Below are 19332 nucleotides of genomic sequence, written 5' to 3'. Positions count from 1 at the left end.
CGAGTTTTTAGCGATGCGCAAACGATGAAAGTTCTATTCTTCACTTAAAATTCCGGCGTATATGTCTTTCATATTCTTTTTTTTTCAATATAAATAAAAGTTATTACATATCTCGGCGATTTTCTTCGCGTTTCAGACGGGACGGGCAATTCATCCCGATTACGCGCGAGCGTCCGAGCAAAATGATGACTAATTTGCCCTCGTTACTTTCTACAGCTGCGTGGCCAGCGCGTAGGTCTGTAAAACGACACACAAGTTTTTTAGGACTGCAACACAGACACGCCGTAACCTTTTAACCCCTCATTTTCGAGCTATTTATACGCGCGTTAAGTTGCGCGAGCGCAATAGCAGCGCGTTGAAGCTGAAAGATAGAGCTTGTTTCTAGGCGACGTCTAGTTTCTCATCTTCTAGGATCTTATTCCTATTTCCTTGTGCGCAGCTTACTGAGAATATGTTAATTCTATCCTTCTTTTACTCTATAAAAGAGTCTCTACTGACGAGTTGTAGAATAGATAACGAATAGTCTCTGTGGAACGTATGGCGAAAAATATTCTTTTGTGCCATTTTTTGATCTGCTAATAGAATTATCAATGTAGCGAAAAAGATAAAAAAAAAAAATTTCTCTCAACGCGATATTTCCGTTCTAGTCTTGATTTAGAATAGGCCAACTTTTGTTATAATGATAAATCAGTATTTTACATATATATGTATATATAGTACGTATAAATAAATATATAAAAATATCTACGTGAGTTTAAAAGCAGTCAATGTTCCAAGGTACTAAAGTTTTAAACTTTTGCAAGTAGAATATTATAGGAGCAATATAGTTGTAACAAAGTTTCAGAGACTGAAATCCGAAAGAACGTATATCCTGCGCGTATGTTGGAGAAATTAAAATTTTATACCAGCAGAATTTTTGACAAGCGAAAAATTTATCAGTTTGAGAATTTGTTATTGCTCTATCTCTCTCCCTCTCTTTCTCTCTCCCGAGAGGAGAGCTACATATTCAGCATATGTCTTAAATGACAGTAATAAAGGGGTAACGTAAATCACGCTTCTGGAGAGCGCTTGTTTCGCATTTAATTCATGCTGTCCGCCTTTTAGTCTGATATCTCGCGCGCAACAAGCCTTCGCTTTATCTACGAATTTATTTTTTCATTATGGATAAATTACGTTCTCTGTTTTCATACTTTTAGTATAATATACGATATGTTATTAGGCATACGTTACTTGGACGTGAACATTTTATTTTATTCGTATCTTTTTCTGCGGACGTTTAATTAAATACTTGTGTTTAATTAAATGCTTGTGTTTATCAATTATGGATGCACTAAGAGTAGAAGATTCTGACGCTCCGTGTTTATCTCGGATCCGTGTTTATCTTAATGTTTTGTTTTTCAGTTTTCATTTAATATATTTGCAATATTTGCTCTCTTCTCAGTTAAAAATCTGTTGAAATAAAAATTTCATTTTTTCATGGCAATTGAAGAAAAAAAAAACAAGATAAGAACGTTCAACTCATAAGTCGAGCATATCTCAACTCTCGCCGCGAACGTATATCTGGACATCGGGCAACGTCCCTTTGCTCTCTGGGATATGTTGACCGCAAGTCCCCGCCGGTCTATATTCGACGACATATTATCTGCTTTGCTCGCCGATATCTCTCTCGCTCCGTCTCTTCTTACTTTCTCTCTTTCTCATTTTCTTTCTCTCTTTTGCTCACCCACATCGCGACGTTGTTGAGCCGACAATAGGTTCGACGGCAAACTTGAACAAGGCAACGTCCGCTCGCTCGTCTCATTCGCGTCCGGCGTTTCTGATGTGACGATAATTTTGTCAATTCCGTCAATCCATACGTGCGCGAATTGAACGATTTTCCCTGCGAATTGTTTGAACATGAGCGGAGATTTGCGAGGGGAGGAGAACCGACCGGCGATACCCGTGTGGTCCGTCAAGATTACTGACGGGCGCTGATTGTTTCAATGTCGACTAATGGAGAGAATGATTGTAAGGACGTGAAATGTAGGTACGCCACCGAACGAATTGTTGTATCGGACTTCTGGAGAGATTTTTCGCATTTTAATAGATATTTTTTCACCTCTTTCTTCTGCCATATCTATATATTCTTGAATTTGATATTTTTATATTTTTGTATCTCCTAGGATCTTTGAATTACATTTACGTTTCGACCTTCTGATACAAATTTTCGAGTCGGAGCTTTGAGCGCTCTGAGAAGCTTTGAAATGTGCGACTCACTCCTCATGTGATCTCCAAGTCCACGAATCGTCTTTGAATCTTGAATACGTTTCTCGGATTTGGTGGAGCGATCGAGATTATGCTACTGCTTATTCATGGCTTATATTCGACGATACACAGAGAATAATTTATCACTGTCATGGAAGTGTCGGTCACCAAATTCTCTCCGCGCGATACTCGTATTGCAACGATTGTTGGTGATTAATTAATTTCGTGGCATTAGTTTGGTGATTGCTCGAATTTGTCATCGTTGGAGGCGAGTCGACTCGCATGCAAAATGATGGCATCGATCTAAGGAAAGACCTTGAGTCAATCGTTTATGCGTACGTATCGCCGCGCACCCTCCGATAAATCAATTCTCAGCTTCCGAGCACGTTGGATAGCGCTGATAGCAGGTAGCTATTCTTTCGTCGGATTTGCGCGGCATTTCTTTAAAATTAAATTTTAATTAAATCTCAAATTTTGGGATATCATTATAGACTTTGTAACGTTACAGCAAATCGTGACAACGAAAGAAAAAAAAATTCGTTGATCTTTAATAAAGAGATATGTTAACGATACGTCACGTTTCACGGTAGAGAGAATCGACGAATGGACGACAAAAGATGTCATGACGTTGATATTAAATTCAAGGAATCTCAACTGTGATGTTCATTAACGCGCCGAGTTATTAAACTTTTCGGAGCAATGCGCTCCGTTCTCATTAAGATTCATTGCGATTATCTCCTCCGGATCTCCCCCGCGATAATAAGTAGCTCATATTAGAGAACCGCAAAGAATTCAATTAAATCCAATCATGCGATGGATGGCATTGCTATGAAGAAAATGTCTCCAAATCGCGCCCAAAAGGATAAAAAAATATAATTCTATTAGAATCTATATATAGAATTCGCCATTGCGAATAGATCGCATTTTAATTTTTATCTCTTCGTTCCCCCAGTCTACTAACCGTTGTTCTCATTTTACCAATTTTTTGTCTGCATTTCCGTGTTTGTAGAGATTCCGATAACAATACTTCAAAGTTGCATGCTACTAACAAACTTATAACTTGGTCCGAAATATTATACGTTTCATACATTGTATCCTTCAATTGTATAAAATAATTATAATACTAAATCTTTTTTTATTTTATTATTATTTATTATATAATTTATTATATTAATATTATTAATCTCTAACTTTTTTTAATTTTAATTAACATCAACATGAAATTTGAAATGTAAAAGAGAGACTTCAGAATATTGAAGAAATAAAAAGTGCATATAAAAAGCAAAGCGCTTTGCTACGAAGAATTTATCGTAAGATTCTGTCATCGTTAATTTGACACAATGCTCGATTTGTTGATCAAGCTCAAGGGGAATACTGTGCGGTCGTCGCTATCACTGAATTATCAAATTCAGGATGATACTCGGATTACGCATTCCGTCTTGAGGCGCAGAAACGTTTAAAAGATAACACAAGACAAGCAAAGCACGCTTATTCTCCAACTTCAAAATTCTGCATATTTATGTGTATATCTCTATCATATATAATTTTATATAATTTTGCATTAATCTATACGCGTTTATTATACAAGAAATATCTATCAGTCTTAAGATAATTCGCCTTTAGCGTTGCAAACCACATCTCCGTTATATTTAAAACGACTTTAATTGTGAAATATAACGAATCTTCTCGCTTTTTCCCCACAGAATGAAGCTGTACTGGAGTTTGGCTCTCGTGGCCATCAGTTTGTCGATGATTTTGATGACCGCGCGAGCGGAAGCTGATCTGTGGGACGAGGATGACAAGCCTCTTGATGAGGTTCTTGTACGGACAGAGCGCGGTACCAAAGAGCGAAGTGAGTGCTTCTTTCTGAAATTAATCCGTTACTCCTCGATAAAATTGCAATTATTTGATCGAGGATAATCGAACACAGACTGTCGATGTATACATTGCACACATATACAAACGGCATAATTAAGTAATTCCCTATCATCTTTAAAAGTCTCTCCTTCTTTATTCGCTTGATCGACGTTACGTTCAATTGTTTCTATTGACGTTTCGCATCTGCTGACGCAGCATCCGGCAGCTCTTCGTCGTGCAGATACGTAAAGGGTCAATGGTCGGAATGCGACTCGAATACTAATTTGCGGTCGCGCACACTGAACCTCAAGAAGGGCGACAAGTCCTGTGAGCAGACCAAGATTATTCAGAAGAAGTGCAAGAAAGGTGAGTCGCGACATTAATGCTGCACATTATTTACATTATATCTGCAAAAAGCACATGGGCATACTGAGTATTTTCTCATCGATTGTTGACTGTAGCATGCCGATACGATAAAGGCACGTGGAGTGGATGCGTGAATCAAATGATGACGAGAACCGATAATCTGAAAGCGAATAGTGACACATCCTGCGAAAAGACGCGACGGCTTACCAAGAGGTGTAAACCAGAGACCAATACTAAAAAATCCACCAAAGGTTTGTCATTCGTTCGATCGATCAATTTCCAAATGTTCCTTGACTTCTAGCGCGAAGAAAATTGAAATAAGTGCAATTTCTTGTTTTTTTCCAGGTGAGCGATCGAACAAGAAATCGGGCAAGCAGTAATCATCCGCCAACTTTTAATCATCTTCTCTAATTGGGCAACGAAAGCGCGTAGCAGAAGATGGCACTGAAGCTGTAAGCATAAAGTTTTTTATTTGTCATAAATAACGAGATGGGAATAACATTTATAAAATTCTTGCACTGTATTTATATGTTAGATCGGACATATAGCAGGAGGGCAGATTGGCTATGTTTATCCAGGTACACCTTCGCATCTGCAACCTGTGAAACCCACGAAACCACCTTCATCTAATAATTCCTCTGCCCCCTCCACACCACCCCCTCAAGCTGCTCCCAGCTTTTTTGTCAGCGAGAGCCTGCGGCTGGATATCCTGCAGAAGAATGCGCTGACATTGGCACAGCCCGATGTGGTACGATTTCCTGACTTGCCCAATGAGGTTGACAATTATCACGAGTTATGTCCCTTAGAGCCGATGCATAAACCCGCCTCGACGGTTCTTGGATATCAAACTTCTACATACAAGGCCACCAGTATCAAGACTGGCACGCGATACTGTTTACGTCGTGTGCACGGTGAGTTTAAATTTCGCTGTTATTCTTTAGGGCCCTACTTCTTCCGCCAGTTTGGCTCTTAACACAATTGGACTTGATGCTCGTAGATTTCCGACTTGCCAACACAAAGTGTATGGTACTGGTCGACATGTGGAAGCGGCTGTCACATACGAATCTAGTTCAGCTAAGAGAAGTCTTCACTACCAAAGCGTTCGGTGATCATTGTCAGTATTTAAGAAACGCACTCATGCCTTTGATCTTTTGCGCAATCTCACAGATTTAGTTTTTTTAGCCATGGTTTTCGTATACGATTATCATCCCGCTTCGGAGACGTTGCTGAATAAGCATTTCGCCTCGACCGAACTTAATGGTTATACAGACCCGTTCTCGTCGGATCCAAATGCGCCACGGCCTTATAGTCACACCAAGAACACTATTCTAAGGCAGCAGCATAGTAGTATGCTACCAGAAAGCGTTATTTGGAGCTATATCATTCAACTCACTGCCGCATTTCGCGTTATTCATGCTGCTGGTTAGTATACATATTATTATATTGTTCTTGCCAACTTTTTTCTTTTTCTTAAAGGGCGGTATAATTGTGTTCTATTACAAAATCTATCAAGTCCGACTTTATTTTATCCATAAATCTTTAAATCTTTATTTTCCACTCAATTTATTTAATTAGCTTCAAACTGCATTAGTCTGATTTGCGCGCTTTACAGGCTTGGCATATAGATGCTTAGATCCCACTAAGGTACTACTTACATCACGGACGCGACTTCGTTTAAGTTGCGTCGCCATTCCAGACGTGGTCACTTTAGATGGGAACGCCGCGAATCCACTCACTCTCATCCCGCATTATCAGCAAGAGGATTTAGTAGCTCTCGGCAAGCTAGTCTTAGCGCTGGCATGTCGGAGTCTTATCGCCGTCCACCGCGACAATATGTCTGCCTCCATCGAGCTGATCACACGTTCCTACTCTACTGACCTTCGAAATCTTATTCTGTATGTTTGTGAATTCTTCAATCAGTAGTAATAGCATTGTTTTTGATAAAAAAAAGCTTCCGGTAATATTTATAAATAGACAAAGTGAAAAGAGTCTTTAGCATATTTCATAAATCTATAAACTAGCTTTAATATTTATTATGATCAGAAAAAAAACAATTTATTTTGATGTATAATATAAGAAAAAGATTCTTGCTTCTGACATCAATCAGCCTTAACAGTGTAATGTAACTATAATTTTTAGATACTTGCTGTCAAGTCAACCTCGTAAAAGCGTCACGGATCTCATGCCAATGATTGGTGCGCGATTTTACACACAGCTGGATGCTGCCCAGTTACGATTGGACGTTTTAGAAAACGAACTTGCCAAGGAATTAGAGAATGGACGATTATTTAAGTTGCTGGTCAAACTGGCAACTATTAACGAGAGGCCAGAACTTAATATGGAACCCACATGGGCAGAAACGGGCGATCGCTACATGCTCAAATTGTTTAGGGACTATGTATTTCATCAAGTAACAGCCGATGGTAGGCCCTGGTTGGATCTAGCACACGTCGTAGCTTGTTTAAACAAGCTCGATTCCGGCTCGCAGGACAAGGTAAAAATTTCTAATAATTTTTCAACAAATGTATATAAAAATAATCATAAAATATGTATTATTACAGATATGTCTCATGTCTCGAGATGAGCAGAGTGTTCTGGTGGTAAGTTACGCGGAGCTACGGCAATGCCTGGAAACGTCATTTGGAGAACTGGTACAATCTACAAAAGATGCTGTTTAAGAGAGCGTCCTCGATAGCGCATACTCCGAACCATAAATGTGATATCATCACTTAGCGGTACTATCATTTTACTCTTTATCGAGTTACTGGAGAGTGAGAACTGTCGAATTGTGCTTGGTGATATAAAAAATAACGCGCAACTCAGTTTTGTATACATGATTTTGCTCGTCGAATCAATTAAATATGACCGCATTAAATGCGTTGCATTTAGGATGTAAGACGTTAAATTTTCGGGTTTGTAAGTGTTAAGGATCTATAGATCCTTAAATTATTTTGGGTTTTTTTTTTTGGATTTTCCAGTTTGGATCTTGGAGTCTTTAGACTTTGGAATTCTCATATATTATAGACTCGCATTGAATCGCTTGAATTTCAGAATCCTCAGATTTTGCAATTCTTGGATTTTTGAGTCTGAATTCCTGTATCTACTGAGTCTTGGATCTCTCTTTGGAGTTTTGATCTCTTAAAAGTTTAAAGTGTGAGTTCGTAGGAGGGACGAGGGGGGGAGGGGAGATATCATGTGATTTTGCGAATCAGTTAAGGTTTGGATTCGCTCTATAAAGCCCATTACGGTACTATACATAAAAAAAAAATTGTACACACACAACAATGCAGTATATTCTTAAGGGATCTTCTTAAGACAACACCTAAACACTCGGTGTCTAGGATAGAGACCTTAGTTTCTAGGATACAGCATTAATGGTAAGCATTAATTTTGAAATAAATGTTTATTTTTGAAAGCAATCCTAAATAATGCATTGTCATTATTTCTCGCCTATCACCAAAAAATGAATTTTCCTGTATCCTTTTTTAAAAGTGTAAACTTTTTTATAATGTTATATATAAGTATATACATGTAATTACACATAATTACAATGGAAAAAAACTGTGTCATGATATCTATTTCTTTTATATACCATAAATTTGAAAAGTTCAAGAATTTAATTTTTAACAAGAGGCGTGCGCGAATATGCCTCTGTAAAGACTTTAATTTTATTTTGAAACAGCCTATATAATTCTCTCTCTTTCCATGGTTCTGGTTCTATTTCTATTTATCCAGTCTCGCCTTTCTCTTTCCTAGGAGGGATGATCACCATGGTGACGACGGCGAAGAAGGGGAAGATTGGCAGACGGAGCGGGGAGGATATGCGTGGCGCCTGAGGGATGCCGCGACCGATCCCGGGGAGGGGGATGACTCCGGTCGGCGGCGGCAGTGCCAGTGGCGGCAGCAACACGTAGCAGCAGTCGACGGCAACGCAACGCTGAGGAGAGGCACACAGAACGTCCTTTCTTCGTACGACGCGCCGATCACGCAGTCGCATCATCATCACGGAACGTATCCTACCCTACGCAGCATCTTGAGTGTATCCACGACTACGTGTTGCCGCGCAACTACGGAACTAGCCGGAAGTGCGCCTGGAAGCTGATCGAGCTTGGCCCGCTGTTTGGCATCCCCGTGGCAGGTGAGTCTCTCGCGAGGGCGAAAGGGAGAGAGAGGAAGAGAACCAGAATGCCGACGCCGACTCCGACGCCGCCGCCCGGCGCTGCTGATCGATTTTCCGCGAACGAGCAAGCGAGCGAACGGAACGGAGCGGAGACCCGCCCCTGAATCTCTCTCTTCCGACGTGATGTGGAGAGTTTTTTGCGCTTCGCTGCTGGTCCAGCGCTTTCCCGCAGTGCGCGAGACCGCTCCGGGACCACACAACTAAAAGCAGCTTTTCCACCGTGCGCGCTCGTCTGCGACGCAACGACGATCGATGCTTCTTCCGTTCGCGCCCCCCGCGCTCTCTCGCTCTTTATCATCCTCTATCCGACCCTTCACGCTCTTTGCTGTCTTTAGGGTTCAATCTGGAATAGAAGCGTGCATCATCTTCTTCCTAAATCTCTAAGAATCTTTTACACGCGGTTTTCTAAGAATTCTGTATAATTAAAAAAACTTTAAAAGTAGATAGAAATGTGCAAAGAAGTTTGCACGAAAAGACTGATAAGAAAAAAGAACTGATGAGTTGTTGTTTTATTCTATGCGGAGGTACCGATTTGATTGTAAAGGGCAACTGAAAAACTTGATGGGAAACTGTTGTATATATGTGTCGAGTTTTTAGCGATGCGCAAACGATGAAAGTTCTATTCTTCACTTAAAATTCCGGCGTATATGTCTTTCATATTCTTTTTTTTTCAATATAAATAAAAGTTATTACATATCTCGGCGATTTTCTTCGCGTTTCAGACGGGACGGGCAATTCATCCCGATTACGCGCGAGCGTCCGAGCAAAATGATGACTAATTTGCCCTCGTTACTTTCTACAGCTGCGTGGCCAGCGCGTAGGTCTGTAAAACGACACACAAGTTTTTTAGGACTGCAACACAGACACGCCGTAACCTTTTAACCCCTCATTTTCGAGCTATTTATACGCGCGTTAAGTTGCGCGAGCGCAATAGCAGCGCGTTGAAGCTGAAAGATAGAGCTTGTTTCTAGGCGACGTCTAGTTTCTCATCTTCTAGGATCTTATTCCTATTTCCTTGTGCGCAGCTTACTGAGAATATGTTAATTCTATCCTTCTTTTACTCTATAAAAGAGTCTCTACTGACGAGTTGTAGAATAGATAACGAATAGTCTCTGTGGAACGTATGGCGAAAAATATTCTTTTGTGCCATTTTTTGATCTGCTAATAGAATTATCAATGTAGCGAAAAAGATAAAAAAAAAAAAAAAATTTCTCTCAACGCGATATTTCCGTTCTAGTCTTGATTTAGAATAGGCCAACTTTTGTTATAATGATAAATCAGTATTTTACATATATATGTATATATAGTACGTATAAATAAATATATAAAAATATCTACGTGAGTTTAAAAGCAGTCAATGTTCCAAGGTACTAAAGTTTTAAACTTTTGCAAGTAGAATATTATAGGAGCAATATAGTTGTAACAAAGTTTCAGAGACTGAAATCCGAAAGAACGTATATCCTGCGCGTATGTTGGAGAAATTAAAATTTTATACCAGCAGAATTTTTGACAAGCGAAAAATTTATCAGTTTGAGAATTTGTTATTGCTCTATCTCTCTCCCTCTCTTTCTCTCTCCCGAGAGGAGAGCTACATATTCAGCATATGTCTTAAATGACAGTAATAAAGGGGTAACGTAAATCACGCTTCTGGAGAGCGCTTGTTTCGCATTTAATTCATGCTGTCCGCCTTTTAGTCTGATATCTCGCGCGCAACAAGCCTTCGCTTTATCTACGAATTTATTTTTTCATTATGGATAAATTACGTTCTCTGTTTTCATACTTTTAGTATAATATACGATATGTTATTAGGCATACGTTACTTGGACGTGAACATTTTATTTTATTCGTATCTTTTTCTGCGGACGTTTAATTAAATACTTGTGTTTAATTAAATGCTTGTGTTTATCAATTATGGATGCACTAAGAGTAGAAGATTCTGACGCTCCGTGTTTATCTCGGATCCGTGTTTATCTTAATGTTTTGTTTTTCAGTTTTCATTTAATATATTTGCAATATCTGCTCTCTTCTCAGTTAAAAATCTGTTGAAATAAAAATTTCATTTTTTCATGGCAATTGAAGAAAAAAAAAACAAGATAAGAACGTTCAACTCATAAGTCGAGCATATCTCAACTCTCGCCGCGAACGTATATCTGGACATCGGGCAACGTCCCTTTGCTCTCTGGGATATGTTGACCGCAAGTCCCCGCCGGTCTATATTCGACGACATATTATCTGCTTTGCTCGCCGATATCTCTCTCGCTCCGTCTCTTCTTACTTTCTCTCTTTCTCATTTTCTTTCTCTCTTTTGCTCACCCACATCGCGACGTTGTTGAGCCGACAATAGGTTCGACGGCAAACTTGAACAAGGCAACGTCCGCTCGCTCGTCTCATTCGCGTCCGGCGTTTCTGATGTGACGATAATTTTGTCAATTCCGTCAATCCATACGTGCGCGAATTGAACGATTTTCCCTGCGAATTGTTTGAACATGAGCGGAGATTTGCGAGGGGAGGAGAACCGACCGGCGATACCCGTGTGGTCCGTCAAGATTACTGACGGGCGCTGATTGTTTCAATGTCGACTAATGGAGAGAATGATTGTAAGGACGTGAAATGTAGGTACGCCACCGAACGAATTGTTGTATCGGACTTCTGGAGAGATTTTTCGCATTTTAATAGATATTTTTTCACCTCTTTCTTCTGCCATATCTATATATTCTTGAATTTGATATTTTTATATTTTTGTATCTCCTAGGATCTTTGAATTACATTTACGTTTCGACCTTCTGATACAAATTTTCGAGTCGGAGCTTTGAGCGCTCTGAGAAGCTTTGAAATGTGCGACTCACTCCTCATGTGATCTCCAAGTCCACGAATCGTCTTTGAATCTTGAATACGTTTCTCGGATTTGGTGGAGCGATCGAGATTATGCTACTGCTTATTCATGGCTTATATTCGACGATACACAGAGAATAATTTATCACTGTCATGGAAGTGTCGGTCACCAAATTCTCTCCGCGCGATACTCGTATTGCAACGATTGTTGGTGATTAATTAATTTCGTGGCATTAGTTTGGTGATTGCTCGAATTTGTCATCGTTGGAGGCGAGTCGACTCGCATGCAAAATGATGGCATCGATCTAAGGAAAGACCTTGAGTCAATCGTTTATGCGTACGTATCGCCGCGCACCCTCCGATAAATCAATTCTCAGCTTCCGAGCACGTTGGATAGCGCTGATAGCAGGTAGCTATTCTTTCGTCGGATTTGCGCGGCATTTCTTTAAAATTAAATTTTAATTAAATCTCAAATTTTGGGATATCATTATAGACTTTGTAACGTTACAGCAAATCGTGACAACGAAAGAAAAAAAAATTCGTTGATCTTTAATAAAGAGATATGTTAACGATACGTCACGTTTCACGGTAGAGAGAATCGACGAATGGACGACAAAAGATGTCATGACGTTGATATTAAATTCAAGGAATCTCAACTGTGATGTTCATTAACGCGCCGAGTTATTAAACTTTTCGGAGCAATGCGCTCCGTTCTCATTAAGATTCATTGCGATTATCTCCTCCGGATCTCCCCCGCGATAATAAGTAGCTCATATTAGAGAACCGCAAAGAATTCAATTAAATCCAATCATGCGATGGATGGCATTGCTATGAAGAAAATGTCTCCAAATCGCGCCCAAAAGGATAAAAAAATATAATTCTATTAGAATCTATATATAGAATTCGCCATTGCGAATAGATCGCATTTTAATTTTTATCTCTTCGTTCCCCCAGTCTACTAACCGTTGTTCTCATTTTACCAATTTTTTGTCTGCATTTCCGTGTTTGTAGAGATTCCGATAACAATACTTCAAAGTTGCATGCTACTAACAAACTTATAACTTGGTCCGAAATATTATACGTTTCATACATTGTATCCTTCAATTGTATAAAATAATTATAATACTAAATCTTTTTTTATTTTATTATTATTTATTATATAATTTATTATATTAATATTATTAATCTCTAACTTTTTTTAATTTTAATTAACATCAACATGAAATTTGAAATGTAAAAGAGAGACTTCAGAATATTGAAGAAATAAAAAGTGCATATAAAAAGCAAAGCGCTTTGCTACGAAGAATTTATCGTAAGATTCTGTCATCGTTAATTTGACACAATGCTCGATTTGTTGATCAAGCTCAAGGGGAATACTGTGCGGTCGTCGCTATCACTGAATTATCAAATTCAGGATGATACTCGGATTACGCATTCCGTCTTGAGGCGCAGAAACGTTTAAAAGATAACACAAGACAAGCAAAGCACGCTTATTCTCCAACTTCAAAATTCTGCATATTTATGTGTATATCTCTATCATATATAATTTTATATAATTTTGCATTAATCTATACGCGTTTATTATACAAGAAATATCTATCAGTCTTAAGATAATTCGCCTTTAGCGTTGCAAACCACATCTCCGTTATATTTAAAACGACTTTAATTGTGAAATATAACGAATCTTCTCGCTTTTTCCCCACAGAATGAAGCTGTACTGGAGTTTGGCTCTCGTGGCCATCAGTTTGTCGATGATTTTGATGACCGCGCGAGCGGAAGCTGATCTGTGGGACGAGGATGACAAGCCTCTTGATGAGGTTCTTGTACGGACAGAGCGCGGTACCAAAGAGCGAAGTGAGTGCTTCTTTCTGAAATTAATCCGTTACTCCTCGATAAAATTGCAATTATTTGATCGAGGATAATCGAACACAGACTGTCGATGTATACATTGCACACATATACAAACGGCATAATTAAGTAATTCCCTATCATCTTTAAAAGTCTCTCCTTCTTTATTCGCTTGATCGACGTTACGTTCAATTGTTTCTATTGACGTTTCGCATCTGCTGACGCAGCATCCGGCAGCTCTTCGTCGTGCAGATACGTAAAGGGTCAATGGTCGGAATGCGACTCGAATACTAATTTGCGGTCGCGCACACTGAACCTCAAGAAGGGCGACAAGTCCTGTGAGCAGACCAAGATTATTCAGAAGAAGTGCAAGAAAGGTGAGTCGCGACATTAATGCTGCACATTATTTACATTATATCTGCAAAAAGCACATGGGCATACTGAGTATTTTCTCATCGATTGTTGACTGTAGCATGCCGATACGATAAAGGCACGTGGAGTGGATGCGTGAATCAAATGATGACGAGAACCGATAATCTGAAAGCGAATAGTGACACATCCTGCGAAAAGACGCGACGGCTTACCAAGAGGTGTAAACCAGAGACCAATACTAAAAAATCCACCAAAGGTTTGTCATTCGTTCGATCGATCAATTTCCAAATGTTCCTTGACTTCTAGCGCGAAGAAAATTGAAATAAGTGCAATTTCTTGTTTTTTTCCAGGTGAGCGATCGAACAAGAAATCGGGCAAGCAGTAATCATCCGCCAACTTTTAATCATCTTCTCTAATTGGGCAACGAAAGCGCACTCCCATCTCTTCGACCCCCTTTTTACCCTCTCCTTTTCTCGATACCTTATATCAATTGATACTTTTCTCGATAATTATCAATTGATTGCGAGGCAGAGCACAAATTGGATCGCGACGATTGCTAATCGAAGCGCGTTTATTACACTTACTGCCTAGGGAATCATGCATTTCAGATGCAGTGACGCGTGCTGTGTTGCTGCAACCTCTTTCAGGGTGCGCTCTGCCGTTGGTTAATTATACAAGTTAATTGCTGTTAATAATTCGGAATAGTGCGCACGTCTCGGTAATCACATCTGTCCTCGACGGTATCTCGAAGGTTACCAACTTGTCCAGGGTCGCGTTGTGCTATTGTATGTTCCTGGTTTTTCATGATGCAGTTTGAAAAGATCCATTTATTTAAAAAAAAAAATTATATTTTACACTCGAGTAAAAACTTTTATATTTAACCCATTGACACAATTTGCAACAAGTTCCCTCGTAGATAGAGTTATTGATCGCATAAAGGTTTTTCTAAAAATGGACATTGGACGCAAGATCTTGGACGGTTAAGCCGCGCAATCAGCCGAGGAATCGATTAGGAACCGATACGTATAACATGTTCGAGATGACGAAAACATGAAATAAGTATGGTTTACTCGTCGACACACATAGTGATGCATTTTTGTGCAATTGAACCACCGTGAATTCAAGAATTGCTTGGATGACGCGATTATTTTCTCATAGCTTTCAAATTCAGAGAAATCTATAAGACCTATATTGGCTTTTTCAGTATATTCTTGCAAAATATGCATCATTGATTGTTCGATTAACGAGTGTAGAGCACACCATAGAGCTCCTCGACTAGAAACAGTCGCTATTTTGGAGGTTTGCAGAAGATAAAATCATCTGCCAAAGCTGTTCTCCCGTCTTCCCACAATGATTATTATTATTATTATTATTAATATTAATATTAATATTATTATTGTTTAACACACAAAAAACAGCAGTAACCCCCCTTCCCTCTTTGGCTTAGCTGCTGATAAACTTAAAATCATGTACAATATTTGTCATACTAAACAGCTTTCATTCGATTGTCACATAAATATACAATGTTCGGTGTTCAAAGTAATTGTGTCTTGTGTCATATAACACGCGCGAGATATTCCGGAAATATTACGTCGTCGCGAAGGTTCGTAAATTTAAATAAGGATTCGTGTGGATGCGCGAGAAACTCAATGGCAATCCATCCTGTGTGGGATCTTCCACGATTAAAACGGCGAATCAAAAATTCTAAAATCAAAACAGACCTGAGATCAAAAGAATCGCATCAAAATAACAATTGTCGAGAGAATTGAACGAGAGTAAAATGGAAATATATATATATATCGAAATATATATCACAGAATGTTCGCGCGAGCTTAATGAATTTTCCCGGAATCCTCCGCGCCCTTCTTGACAGGACACTGTCGTCATTTCCGATGTTAATATTCGCAGTTAACGTTATAATAATGTATCAAGTGATTACTGGCAACATGGAAACTCGCAAGCGAATGAGCATGAAAATCAAACTAAAATAACTCGTCGTCTCGTTGTCTCGTCAAGTACGCACGCACGCGCGTGCGAGAAAGAGAGATCGCTGGATATCTTTTCGACACCACGAAAATCAAATCCCTTTTCCCTCCCCACAAGATTGTATTTGTTTTTAAGTCTAGGTGTATACAAAGGCTCGTCGGTGAGAGGAAGTTAAGCTGTTCGTGCGTTTGATACTGCACGCGTGTGCGATCCGTGTGCGACGTGCTTTAAAAAAAGTGCGTAGAGTATAGTGATGCGCGAGAAGAAATTATTTTTCCTATAATATTTTGCAAATATCATGTTTTTTCCTAGTCTCTCCCTCGTAAATTTCTACGATGAAGATTTGATTTTAACTCTATTTTATGAATATCTGGAATTGAAAATCAGTAAAAGGAAAAAAAGACATAAAGAGATCTCCAGAAAATAAAAATTAAGAAATTTGTAGACGCCGTACGTGGACTAGCGCACGCGTCGTTAACAAGCGCCTAGTTTTAGCTCTCGTATTACAGCATATCATCATTACGCGTAAAGCGAATCTATTGATAAACTAAGATAGAATTATCTGTTTTATGGGCTCTCTTTCAGGGTGTCTATTCAAATCTTGTAAAAAAAATTTCCTGAGATTTCCCTGATTTTTCAGATATTTTTATTCCGAAATCCAGTAAAATTAGAGAATTTTTAAATACAGTTTTTGAAATAAATTTATTTATTTTGTGCGCACTTTTTAATATTCTCTCTGTTCATACGATCACGAAGGCAAAATGAAGAGCCACTTAAGTTTCGAATTTGAGAAGATATCAAAAAGAATAATCTTTATAAGCATTTTAATGCAAGTATTTGCATTACATTTTCATTCACGCATTTTCAATTATGTAATGAAATAAAAATTACAATGAATTGTGTACTGCAAACTCACGCTCGTACACGAATGTGTATATCACCGTATTGTTGCACTGGTTGTGCTGATTTGATCGATCAACGAATTGCCAACTATTTGCGATATAAAGGCAAAATTATCAAAGAAAAATTTTTTACAAAATTCTCCGAATCTCAATAAAATTTCACCTAGAAAGTCTCCTAATTTTTCAAAGTAAAAAATTCTCTGAGAATTCCAGGTTTTCCCAGGGAATAGACACCCTGTCTTCTCTAATTACTGTCCTCGTTAATTCTTCAACTGGTAAATTCAGTTCCACATTCCAGTTGGAATGATATTTCCAACTCAAATTACTCAAAGTCGGAGCTACAATTCGCAAGAGCAAAACTGCGATCTGGTGAACGATAAGGCCATCTCATATTTTAAGACACGCATGATGGCCAGAAGTGGACTCGTATATGCCGGTTGAAAACATTAAATGTTTCTGAAATGTGAACGTTGCATCTGTTTCACAATAAGCGCTAATTACATACGCATATTTTATGACGATATGAGACATCATTTAAGCAATTTTGTACAAAAGCATTTTTTTGTATCCGAAGCCGTTCTGCGAAAAATATGTGAACTACATTTTTTACAAAATACAATATCATCCTTTTCATTTCTCGTAGAATCCTGTATGATTGTACGAAATGAAGCAATTTTGAAAAGTTTAAATGCATAATGTAATTGTCTCTTAGTATATAGAACAGGTGTAACGAGTCTCGTGCTTGACTTCTCTGTGTGGAGCTCACGGGAAGCTCTTCATGTTTTAATCGCATTGTAACATAGCATGATAGGAGATACGAATCAGTAAAAATCTAGAGACTAATTTTTCAGATCCTTCGATAAAATTATACAGGACGTTTCGGAAAGGGTGCACGCTAGTGATAAACATCTGTTCTTGAAGAAATTTCGAAATAGATTTCTCTCAATGATGATAAAAAGTTTCGTAAATTAAATTTCATATATCGAGACTGCAAGGAGAAAGCTCGATTTATTACAACTTAACTATATAATTTTCGTTTTAAATTATTTAAAATCTTACAGGAGAAAAGATTCCTTTCTAAATTTCTTCCAAGATAATCTTTTACCATCTGCGTGCACCTTTTTTTAGAACAATTCTTAGATATTCTAGATATTATGATAAGAGAATCGTTCAGAATTTTATTCGTTAGAATTAATTAGAGCACATGAATTGCCGTTCTATTACGGACCGTTGAGTTTCATAATCGTCAATCTTGTTGATGGTTTAATCTCGTTAGTGTAAATTTTCTATAAAAATTGCAATAGAATTTTTTAGCCATTTCTATTGGTTCCTACAATCGCAGAAGTTTTTCTACATATTTTGTTCATATAAAAAGAATAAATAAATTCGATCGTACATTTTCAAAACTTGTACAGATTGCAAATGTTTTACAATTTAGAGAGAGAGAGAGAGATAAATGTTGAATGTATTTGTTTCGCGCGGTTTCATTACTTTGATTTTATTCGGTCATTCAGACCATGTTTATTTAGGACAGTTCTGAATAAGATGTATTGTAGCTCTCTCTCCACGTAAAGTCGGTAATTTTCTTTAAAAACTACTATAAAGATTGTATAATGCATCTACTTACTTATTGAAATAATTGTGTAACCATTACACATGTAACAAAAATCCAATGTTGTCAATAAAAGTAAAATATTATATATACAAGAGAGTGAGAGTCTATTCTCAAATTGTGCATTAATCCGAATTGGAACAATCAATTTTTACAAAGTGATATAGAGATGGAAAGATTTTCATTACATTTTTTATTTGTAAATGTATTAATAATACAAAAATTACAAAAGTACTCGAGATTATCGATATTATTATATCATTTCGAATAAAGATATATCAAATGACATCAAGAGAGAGAGATTTGGACGGATATAAAATTAATTTTCTCTCATAATGACGTCTTATTATAGAGATAAAAATAATTAGATTGGTTTAGTATATAAAAATTCCTTTTCGAACAATCGTATTACACTGATTTCCGAGGACATACACGTTCATATGTCTATATACTAATATATAAAAAAATACATATATATATATAAAAAATTAGTACAAATGTGCAGTAAATGGACGGAATGTGTCGTTTTTATATGACTAATACTGTCTCTATATAATATATATGAGATGTGTGTCCCGGAAAAAGGATAGTTATAAAAATTTTGAAAATAATTGATATCCATGCCGATCTATACGGTAGCGGAAATTCTAATCGACAATAATATATTAGCTATTTGTAATTTTTGTTAAAAAATAAAAGATTTAGATGCAACTTTTTTGGGACAATGCTATTTGTTCACACGGAAGCGGACAATTTTCTAGAATATGTTTTACCTTCCCATTCCTGATCAGATGGCAATGGTTCGTGTCGTAGTTGGCAGAAACGTGCGCCATATTTCAGAAGCACGATTATGACACAAACTACGAAGAGGGTCAGGCAGGCCGAGGCAGGCCAGAAAACGTGCAAGCCCATTGCAAGAAGTTATCTATGCTGCTTGAGATTACTTATTCAGTTGTTTGCAACTAAGTGCAACTATTAAAATAGCTTACAAATATCTCAGGAGTCGATATTCTTTCAATGATAAATTATCTTGTAAAAAATAAAAATATTAATCCTAATATGTGCATAAAAGCAGAGCAATGTGTCTATGGTGATAAACTGATAGCGAGAGCATTAATGAATGATAATCAAGT

General features: G+C 37.8%; 3 protein-coding genes across 3 annotated transcripts; 2 read left to right on the top strand and 1 right to left on the bottom strand.

The window, feature by feature from the left end:
• Positions 1-3948: 3948 nt before the first annotated feature.
• LOC115236344 (PAN2-PAN3 deadenylation complex subunit PAN3-like) lies at positions 3949-7893 on the top strand. The gene is given in 10 exon segments (XM_029808730.1): positions 3949-4096; positions 4318-4467; positions 4563-4718; positions 4813-4919; positions 5003-5378; positions 5465-5581; positions 5650-5889; positions 6080-6362; positions 6607-6961; positions 7029-7893. Coding segments are annotated over 10 exon segments (2049 nt in total). The 3' UTR covers positions 7146-7893.
• Positions 7894-8335: 442 nt separating this feature from the next.
• On the top strand, positions 8336-16757 carry LOC115236275. The gene is made up of 5 exons (XM_029808621.1): positions 8336-8605; positions 13185-13333; positions 13555-13704; positions 13800-13955; positions 14050-16757. Exons 2-5 carry the CDS (start codon positions 13186-13188, stop codon positions 14082-14084), a joined length of 489 nt encoding a protein of 162 aa, XP_029664481.1. The 5' UTR covers positions 8336-8605; position 13185; the 3' UTR covers positions 14085-16757.
• Positions 16758-18017: 1260 nt separating this feature from the next.
• On the bottom strand, positions 18018-19314 carry LOC115236278. The gene has a single exon (XM_029808627.1). It carries the CDS (start codon positions 19109-19111, stop codon positions 18935-18937), a length of 177 nt encoding a protein of 58 aa, XP_029664487.1. The 5' UTR covers positions 19112-19314; the 3' UTR covers positions 18018-18934.
• Positions 19315-19332: the final 18 nt, after the last annotated feature.

This window comes from Formica exsecta, unplaced genomic scaffold, assembly GCF_003651465.1.
Source record: "Formica exsecta isolate Colony F162 unplaced genomic scaffold, ASM365146v1 scaffold247, whole genome shotgun sequence".
Classification (NCBI taxonomy): domain Eukaryota; kingdom Metazoa; phylum Arthropoda; class Insecta; order Hymenoptera; family Formicidae; genus Formica; species Formica exsecta.
Note: the sequence above shows the minus strand (reverse complement) of the source record. Positions and strands in the feature narration are given on the sequence as shown.